The 10,338-nt window shown below is 39.7% G+C and overlaps 1 protein-coding gene across 1 annotated transcript; it reads right to left on the minus strand.

The window, feature by feature from the left end:
* Positions 1-42: 42 nt before the first annotated feature.
* Positions 43-9,537, minus strand: noxo1a (NADPH oxidase organizer 1a). The gene is made up of 8 exons (XM_051715637.1): positions 9,411-9,537; positions 8,824-8,904; positions 8,647-8,719; positions 8,364-8,547; positions 7,495-7,685; positions 7,251-7,358; positions 5,539-5,656; positions 43-5,276 (listed from the first exon to the last, which is right to left on the minus strand). The coding sequence occupies exons 1-8, from the start codon at positions 9,474-9,476 to the stop codon at positions 4,652-4,654; spliced, it is 1,446 nt and encodes a 481-aa protein (XP_051571597.1). The 5' UTR covers positions 9,477-9,537; the 3' UTR covers positions 43-4,651.
* Positions 9,538-10,338: the final 801 nt, after the last annotated feature.

Raw genomic sequence — 10,338 nt, forward strand, 5'->3', positions numbered from 1 at the left:
GTAAATGAATTTAAAGGAATCACCCTCAGTTTATAAAAACTGAAAACGTGTTATTAGTAATACATATACAATGGAAGTAAATGGGCAACATTTGAGCACTGTAATAAATGTTAAAATGAGTGGTCGACCATATGGTATTTTAAATGTGTGATCGCGATATCTAGAGAGCAGGGGCGTTATAATTCGTATTAATCGGCTTGGCCGATATATCGGTTTATCACTTATTAAAATTCACAGTTCTCAATTTTTTTTCTTAAGTATAGCCCCAAGACTTAATCTTTAAACATGTTCACATGAAACTAGTGTGATAGAGTCACTTACCAAGTCTGTGCAAAATATATATGTAATATTTCAATTCATGCCAAGACCATGTAAATCCATAACCATTAAAGGACATGATGTAATATTTGCGAAGCACTGTTTACATATAGTAAACTCCACTCTCAGGAATTACATCAGTAATGCATAGTCAGAAGTTCCTCCACCTAGAAAAGTTGTCCCTCCACTTGGATGGTTTTTGCAGCTTTATGTATCAAATAAGAAACTTTTTTTACTGAATAATTGTGTTTTAACAAAAAACACAAGCTCTCTGCTTTCAAATCCTCTGGCTCCATAGACTTCCATTGTAAGTGCATTACTGACTGAGGGACTAGTAGAAATTGTTTTCTGTGGCAATCAATAGCATGTCACAGACACTTTAGATAAAGTTTAACTTGGGTGCTAAAGCTGAACATTCCTTAAACGCCTCACTAGAGTATCAAGGAACATCCAGTAGACCTACAGTACAAACAACCATTTCCAAAAACTAACTTTCCCCTTTGGCCACATCCACACTTATTCGTTTTCATTTGAAAACTCAGTTTTCGGTTTCCTAACGTAATCTTTTTGGCGAAGTATGTGGTTCTGTAGAGCATTTTCGAAGATTTTCTGTGGAGGAAAATGTTGTCCAACACTGCGTCTGAATATCTATACTTCCCTACTATATACTGTATGTAGCGGAGTGACGAGACAGACAGAGGATCTGCACAATTTTTCCCGGGAGGGCATGTTTATTTAAGGAATTATGAAGGGAAAGTGAGTAGGGAGAGTCTGTGAAAGGAGCTCCGTTGAAGAGTAGGGAATTTGTGAAGGAAGTGAAGAGGCAAAGCCTGGGGACAGGAGGTGAGTGGGTCCTGAGTGAAGTTAGCAACAACGGCTGTTGTAACGGGCAGCTTAGTCTGATCCTAGAAAAAGACAGAGAAGCAGTCAGGTTAGTGACTGGAGTCAGTGCTTGTGTGGTTTTCACTCCTTTTATATGGTCCTCGAACCTCAGCTGTGGGTAATTATGCCATCTCCACCGGTGTATTGTGTGTTTACTGTTGCCCAGTGCGACACTATTGCCAGTGACAGAGGCTCACCCAGCAGTGTTACAGAACGTCGTCATCTTTCTGTTCTTTCCTGAAAGGCCCACCTGTGGATACAGACTGAAACAATTGTGAAAGCACATTTAGGTTATCACAGTTTGACCCTCTCTTTCGGTCTCCATGGCTAGGTGGACTGGGCTTTTCGTCTGTCTCTTCTTCCTAGTGGGTCGTACCATATATGGTTTGTTACTTTGCTTTCTGTCAAACAGTTGTTTGAACCCTAGCCAATCCCGGCCCAGCAGGAGAGGTACTGGAAGACCTTCCATGATGCCTACATCGATCGTTCAGGAACCCTGTCTGTCAGATATCAATACTGACATGGCTGGCACCTACATGCTATCTCCGTGGACACAAGTAATTGGTAGCTTTCCTTTCACAGGTGTTGACAGAGGAAGGACCTCAGGCTGTACGAGGCTAAATGCACTGCCCGAATCCAGCATGGCCAATGTTTTCCGACCGTTTAAACATGTTCTGTAACTGCTTTTGTTGGTGTATCATTATGGACTACACAGCTGACCAGCCATGCAGGTGCTTCCAGGACTCGTGGATTAGTGGGCATTGGTTTGTCTGATCTGTTTGCCGAAGCCCGGCCCTCCTACTTCTGAGTACCCTCCGGCGCCTGTCACCCTGAAAAACCCCAATGAGGGAAAGTGAAGGATATCTCTCCAGAGTGTCTCACATGTGCTGCCACCGTGAGGTCAGAAGTCACTACTTCTGCAATGTTTTTTTTTTTGCTCATTCAAGCTCAGTTTCTTACGGCTATTGCATGGCTTGTCAACTTGCCTGCATTCTCCAGCAGTGTAGTGAAGTGACGAGACACAGACAGAGGATCTGCACAATTTGCCCCGGGAGGGTGTGTTTATTTAAGGAATTATGAAGGGAAGGTGAGTAGGGAGAGTCTGTGAGAGGAGCTCCGTTGAAGAGTAGGGAATTTGTGAAGGAAGTGAAGAGGCAAAGGCTGAGGACAGTGGGTGAGTTGGTCTTGAGTGAAGTTCACAACAAAGGCTGTTGTAACGGGCAGCTTAGTCTGATCCTAGAAGAAGACAGAGAAGCAGTCAGGTTAGTGACTGGAGTCAGTGCTTGTGTGGTTTTCACTCCTTTTATATGGTCCTCCCGATTAGCTACTGATGAACCTCAGCTGTGGGTAATTATGCCATCTCCACCAGTGTATTGTGTGTGTTTACTGTTGCCCAGGGCGACACTATTGCCAGTGACAGAGGCTCACCACATGTAGTATGCCGAAAACAGTATGCCAATGGAGTAGTATGTCCTAATCCTCAGTATTCATAAAACAGTGAGCGAGAAATACCAGGATGACCTACTATTTCCGGCGAGATTCTGAAGTGCGGAACGACTGGACACTTTGCGATCCCTGTAGCAGCCAATAATGTAATAACTACCGTTAATGTAATAACTGCCAATAACGTAATACATTTTCCATTCTTAATGTAATAAAAGTCAATAATGTAATAACTTACCAATAATGTAATAACATTTCTGAACCAATAACGTAATAACTTTTTGCCCATAATGTAATAAGTTCTTACATTATTGGCTGGGTTAAAAAAATAATAATAATGTATTACATTATTGGCAGTTATTACATTAACAGTAGTTATTACATTATTGGCTGCTACAATCCCAAAATCACATTACGTCACATTCAAAACGCTGGATTTAAAAGAGTGGTGGTAAACCGTCATGTCTTTGGGTCACGGGTCAATACCCAAAACATATTAGACATAAACATATTAGTGTGGACGTGGCCTCCACAATCTCTTAAGTGTTCTAACTTCATAATTTTCCAAAGCATGCAGTAATTGAGAGTTTTGGTAGTGGTAGTTGAGAGCATTTTCGAAATGCTCTGTTTTTGGTGTAGGACAACCTCGGTCTAGTCTGGAAGAGAGTCGTCAACATAGCAAAAATGAATGCGCTTTCAAGCGACATCAGATTAGTGGTAGTGGCCTTAGTATAATAGTTCATTGACTCCCTTTAATGTTATGCTAAGGCATTTTTTTTTTTTTCTTATTCGAGTGTTTCCAAAACATTAAGATTGATTGACTGGTTTCCAGAGTTGAGCAAAGTTACAAAGGCTAGTCCTGTGTTTCTTTTGGTTTTGCATGTTAGCAAAATGTTTTAACTAATGATGGTGTGAGGTGATTCTTGCGGTATCTTGTGCAGGCAGTACTAAAAGACTAGTTAGTCATAAGAATGTGTGCAGTAAATCACTTTCCTTTTTGGAGGCTGCACCTCTTTATATTTTATTGTTATATCTCAAGTTTATCTATCTAGATGTTTGCAAGGGCTGTGTGACAAGTGTTATACATTCTATGAAAAGCTGCTGATTGGCACCTTTGTTTCTGAGTATGCTGTGTTTTTGTGATATGTTTGAGATTTAAAGTTTGAATAAAGTGATATCATGTAACATTTTAGCTATAGACATGAGTATTAGCTAAAATGTTGAGTTGATCATGCCCTACCAAAGTTTTAGACAAATTTAGGTATACACTTCATTGACTGTTAAAAATGAGAACATATTAGCTGTCCATTCATAAAAAATAAGAGGCACATGGAGTATGTCACAGTATTTAGGAAGACCATTTTATTTAAATTTATATTTTACACACACATTACAGACCGTGAGGAAGCTGTACAACAATGTCAACTCTGAGGAGTGCACAATATTCAAAGGTATACAATGAATGCATATAAGGCACAATAGATATTTTCCAGTGTGGAAAGAGTTATTGTTCAAAGAAGAAAAAAAAAATACACGACACAAATCAGAGATTTTCATAACATGGTAAGAAAAATAAGAAAATTGAATCAATGTGTATGTATTGTCTATCATTAATTTTCCTTCATCTGATCCAAACAGTAATACCTCAACGTTAATTTACTAAAAATGCATTAAACTATATAAATTGTAACAGAGCAGCTTTACAAAATGTAATATAATAAGCTTTAAGTGAAAGTGGGGGGAAAAAAGTGCATTTTGTATTGCATCCCTCTACTTTATTCTTCAAATGATCACGTTAACATCACCCAAGTGTTTCTGCAATGCATCAAAATTAATAAAAATAAGTAACACTTGTTCTTGGTTTTTGTTATTTTATGCTGGACTGCAAGTCTGTAACATTCTCCTGTAACATATAACCTGGAATGCTTCACATCAGCAAATAGATATGATTTCTTGCCAAGGAGATAAAAATCAAAACAGTCTAGCTATTTTCTGATACAGAGGTGACCTAACTGGTTCTTTGTAAGTTTTTGCGAGTGACAGTGCTGCAGTGTTTGATTATCTCCTGAGCTTGGGGTCTGGGTGGGACTTTGGGGGTACTGGGCATCTTGTTGAGGCTGGGGTCTGATCTACTGGCTGTCATCTTGCCTTTGGTGGCACTATCAGGGGCCAGGCCTCCAGAAGAGATAGGCGTAGGGGTACGACTACGGCGAAAATGCTCTTCTGCGTCCGAGCGATTTAGTGAATCACTTTCAGAGGAGCTATTGTCATCACTGAAGCTGAAATCTTCCCCATCATCACTCAAACTGCTTTGCTGACCATTTTTGGCAAACTCCACACGGATGGATGGTGGGGCCTGATGTGTTGGACGAGTATCCATGAGTATTCCCGTTGAACGTGACATCTGCTTATTTCTAGGGCTCAGGCCACTTCCTGTGGGCACCATTAAGTTGCCCTGGGATCTGCTGAGGTCACAACTGGAGACCTGCAGGAAGTTGTTTCCAGGAACCCGAAGCTGCGCCAGGTCAAGAGTGGAGCTAAAGATCCCCCTCTGAGTGGCCGTTATGCGAACCCGTGGGTTATTGTATGGTTGCAGGTACATAGATGGTACATAGCCAGATTTTCGTTTGTATCTGAGGGATGGACAAAAGGAAATGGCAATGTTAAAATGGAACATTGTGCTTATGTAAAATGACTGTTTGTGTCAGTCATTGGAAGTAAACAAGGCAATACGCTGTCTGCACAAACTGCCAAAACTTGTCCACAGATATGAGGATGTTATCCAAGTGCAAAGTTCTTGCAGCCTCTTCTGAATTACTAATGAGATACTGAAATATTTCAGCTGTCTGAGTTTTTAACCTACTCGTGTTGCAGTAGTACATGATGGCAGTTTACCTGATTATCCACCAGCCATTGTCAGATCTCTGTACCACCTCCACCACAGACCCAATCTCGACAGAAATCTCATCACTATTTGTGGCTTTGTAACTTTTGGCAACAACGTAGAGGATACCTGAAGAATTGAAAATTAACAAGGGTCAGCTTCTGAACAATATGCTTCTGACCGTGAATCCCTTCTCAGTAAGTTTTGAATTGAAGGGGTGTTCACACTGAGCAGGTTTACATGCACACCAATACACAAAAAAAATCTGACAACACAAGAAAACCATGTTTACATGAGATTTGAAATCGTTGGGTTATACTGTTCCATTTAACTTGGAAAGTTAGAATTTTCAACATCCTACAAGGAAAAGTGCAATGAAACGCAATTTGAAATCTGACTTCCAACATGGAGAAACTTATGGTAAATGATACCCTCTTTTGATAATCATATACCTGTAGAGCAAATGCTAATATTGAAGCTTCGTTTGTCGACTTGCTTGCTAGGAGACATCTCTGCTGGCAATAGAACACCTGCTAAGCTAACAGGAGCATTGCCGCTTTGTTTTTTGCTTATTCATAATCTTCCCAGCATTGGGCAATGAATGCCTTTGTAGTCAGAGATCGGAGATATCAAGTTAGAAAATCCCACATCCAACTTTGAATGGAACTCGGCATTAATTCTCTGCTTTTGACATCAAAATATAAACAGACGTGCACACTGGATAAGCCAATAAGAATGTCGGTAAAGGTGTTTACATGCAAAGCGAAATCAGGCAAATGGGAACAAATTGATGTATGCTGATCAGTTTATGCTTGAATCGTTTATGACATTTCCTTACAAAAAATCTAGAGTTCTGGCAAACTAGCCCCAAACTTGCCACAAATTTGCCACTCGTTATTTTTAAATGTAAATGAGCTATAAATGTTTGCCAAAAGTTTGCAGTTCTTCACTGGTAGTGGTGAGCCTGCATCAAACCTTTGGCAACAGTAGACAATATACTGCAAGATTGCGCAAAGCTCATTTGCATGTGAAAATAATCAGTGGTGAATTTGCGGCAAGTTTGCAACAAATTTGCCATGAACTCTCAATTTTTGTAAAGGATACCCAGATGAAGGAAAGTCTTATAAACTAAACGGGCTCCCCTGCTGCATCAACCAAATTCTCTTGGAAACACTGGTCTAGGGTTTGCCAACTAGGGTTGCCAAATGTCCCGTATTAGATGGGATGCCTCATGAAGATGTGCTGTACATGACATGTATTTTCCCGTATTTTAGCAGATGGCAAAATATTGATTATTGAAGGCCTTGTGTCCCACATTGAAGCAGAAAAATACTCCAAGGAGCACCCCTGTCCAAAATGCTCAAATGTCCCATATTCGCGTGACGAAAAGTTGGCAACCATACACTGGTGTGAAGGTCCATTATGAGTGTTTTGCTACTCTTTATTGGGACTCAAAATCAAGATTCATTTTTGGGAGTTGAACTTCAGTAATATACCAAGAAGGAATCAAGGGTCAAAGCTACTACAATGAATATGTTAATAAGAACAGTTCAACAGAACTATTATACTCTACTTCTAAAGTTATCAAGTGAGATAGTACAGAGCTACACCATAAAAACTGGTGGTTTCCAAAAGGAGGTTTCAAACAAGAATGTTACACATTTACAGTGCAGCCAAACTGGCCTTATTTCCAGAAAAAAATAAAAATAAATCCTGTTCTTACTTTCACCCTCCATCACATCACCGCCGTCATCATCCAGCTCAGCTCTCTTTAAATATGGAGCAGGAAACCAGGCAAGACATCTGGCTTCATTCTCCACCAGCCACCACCCTGATGAGACAAAGTCACGAATTATGACTTCAACAAACAATGAAGAGGATCTATGGAAACCATGTTTCTTAGAGGTCCAATAAATGTTGACGTTCAGCAAGCAATTCGAAGAAGAACCAATTTCATTCTCGCTTACCTCCTTTGTCCTTAATGAGCACATCCACAATCTCATCCACTTCAATCTTGAAGGGGCGATTCTTGGTGTCTTTGGTCTCATAAGTAGCAACACAGCGGTATGTTTCAGTAACAAAGGGTTGAGTAACACTGTTGTCAGTAGTTCCAGCTCCACTGCTGCCCAGAGAAGTCTCCGAAGGCATGATCACGATACTGGTGCACAAAATAGGATACATTTCTTCAATTTCTTTCTTTTAACAAACAGCCAAACATTTTGCATGATTTAAATCAGTGATTCTGCATAAGGTTTAATTTATTTTGCTCTCCTAACATTTATATGGTTAATTGCAATTTATTATTTGCATCAAGCACTGTTTTCCCTTGTTATTTGCGACATCAATTTTTGGGTTGCAATGCAACAGTTGAGTTTTACTGATTTAAATCAACTCTGCACTGTGAGGGGCCTGGGTAGCTCAGCGAGTAAAGATGCTGATTACCACCCCTGGAGTCGCGAGTTCAAATCCAGAGTGTGCTGAGTGACTCCTAAGCAACCATATTGGCCCGGTTGCTAGGGAGGGTAGAGTCACATGGGTTAACCTCCTCGTGGTCACTATAATGTGGTTCGCTCTCGTTGGGGCACGTGGTAAGTTGTGCATGGATGCCGTGGAGAACAGCGTGAAGCCTCCACATGCACTATGTCTCTGCGGTAATGCGCTCAACAAGCCACGTGATAAGATGCACGGATTGACGGTCTCGGACGCGGAGGCAACTGAGATTCGTCCTCCGCCACCCGGATTGAGGTAAGTCACTATGCCACTACGAGGACTTAGAGCGCTTTGGGAATTGGGGAGAAAAAAAAAAAACTGTTTACTCTTTTGTTTTGGGGTGTACCTGTTTTTTGTGAAGTCAGAATTGAGCTCCTGGGGTTTGGGAAGCAGGAACTGGATGAGTTCTGAGCTCTGTGCGATGCAAGGATCACTCTGCAGCAGCTCAGTGCAGTATTCCTCCAGAGCCTTCAGTCTGAGCACTGACTTACTGGGGCTCCACTTCCGCATGTTTCTTCTCACTCTTGTAGCTTTAAATAAATATGTTTTATATTACTTATAATCAAAATCTTAATGGTATGGGCTTTATTATTCACAATGTTCTTAGGAGAAACAGGCAGAATATTTACCTTTAAACTTGGGAATGATTCTTCCTGACCTTCTAATGGGGTTTGAAGGAGGGAATTTCTTCTTGAGTGTTCTCTGCAGTGAAAAATACGGTATGTACATTTAATTGTATTCAACTAAAGTGAACAATGCTTACATAAAGTTGTATTCCGATGAAAAAGAAACAGAAAGAGACCTACATGAAGGGCTTTGAAGTCTTCGAGGGACCTGTACACAGTGATCTCATTTTGATCCGACCAGAGTACAGTGGTCATGTACAACTGTGGGTAAAATATTAAGTATTATATAACAATAGACATTAGATATGTTGAAATACATCAAAGATCTCACTTTACAGTGTTTGTTATTGTGTACAAGTGTACTGAGTGATATTCATTAACTTCATGCACTGTAAAAAGTGTAAATAAGAAGCTAGTATTTCTGCCTGATCTAACCATTAAAATTGTGTCAGGTTTAGAAAATCATATTTTTGATTAGAATAAAATCAGTTAATTTAGAGGTTACCACATGAAGCACATTTTAGGTAACCTGACAAAATTTTACAGTTGAGCTGTTTGTCATTACACACTCATTTTTATTTCTATAGAGATTCATTATTAATCAGTTAATTATACTAATAATCATTCATTTGAGTACATTGTTACATAATCAACAATGTACTTAAACATTATGAAGCACCCCATTCAAAACAACAGTAAATTAGTCTAATCTACTGCTTAAAGTTATTTATGGATGCAAAAGAGAGAAAAAAAAAGACGTGTCTTACTTTGGCTGCCTCTTTGTGCATCACTCCAACGAGCTGAATATTGACGGGAAATCTTTTTTCGACCATAGTGAGCAGGTTTTATTCCAGTAGATGTATTATACTGACTGCAGCTCTCCCGCCGATGACTGACTTGTGCTGCATCTCTGCTCTCAAATCCATTTATATACCTGCAGTAAAAGGCGGGAACTGAACCCGCGCTTCCGCTGACTGGAATTTCAGAGGCTGGAGAGTCCGTTATTGTGTCACCAATATTTAAACAATTATTACAAGAACTAAAACACTTGAATTTGAGTCAAGTAGACCTATTACAGGACATACATTATTTATATAATTGATTATTTTATCAACAAAATTACATGAGTATCACGTTATGCTTTCATTAATAACATTATTTAGCATTTTTACAATAAAGCTCATTTATCAGTTAACAGTTTACACTAACAAAAAAGTACCAAAACGTACCATGGTGTTGCCATGTTTGTGTGTGTGTGTGTGTGTGTGTGTGTGTGTGTGTGTGTGTGTGTGTGTGTTGTGTGTGTGTGTGTGTGTGTGTGTGTGTGTGTGTGTGTTGTATTTTTGTTTGTTTTATGTACATTTGGTAATTTATTTATTTATTTATTTATTTATTTTAAGTACCCTGTAATACAGGATAGTTAATCCTGCAAGGTGTTACCATCTGATCCCATGACGTTCCAAACCCGTCTGACTTTATTTCCTCCAAGGAACACAAAAGGAGATGTTATGCAAAATGACAGCCTCATTCATCATAACACCATGTGACATCACTATGTATGAATGCAATGACAGTGAATGGTGACTGATGCTGTCATTCTGCCTAACATCTCCTTTTGTATTCCATGGATAAAAAAGCAGAGATTGTTTAGCCAGAGATGGTGCACTTGTATTAAAATGAATGGGAGAAATTGGA

This window comes from Myxocyprinus asiaticus, chromosome 14, assembly GCF_019703515.2.
Source record: "Myxocyprinus asiaticus isolate MX2 ecotype Aquarium Trade chromosome 14, UBuf_Myxa_2, whole genome shotgun sequence".
Lineage (NCBI taxonomy): Eukaryota > Metazoa > Chordata > Actinopteri > Cypriniformes > Catostomidae > Myxocyprinus > Myxocyprinus asiaticus.

Coding starts and splice junctions, on each gene's coding strand:
- noxo1a (XM_051715637.1), bottom strand. CDS start 9,476: ATGGTCGAAAAAAGATTTCCCGTCAATATTCAGCTCGTTGGAGTGATG. Junction 8,905..9,410: donor TGCACAAAGAGGCAGCCAAA/GTAAGACACGTC, acceptor TTTTACCCACAG/TTGTACATGACCACTGTACT. Junction 5,277..5,538: donor AATGGCTGGTGGATAATCAG/GTAAACTGCCAT, acceptor TCCATCCCTCAG/ATACAAACGAAAATCTGGCT.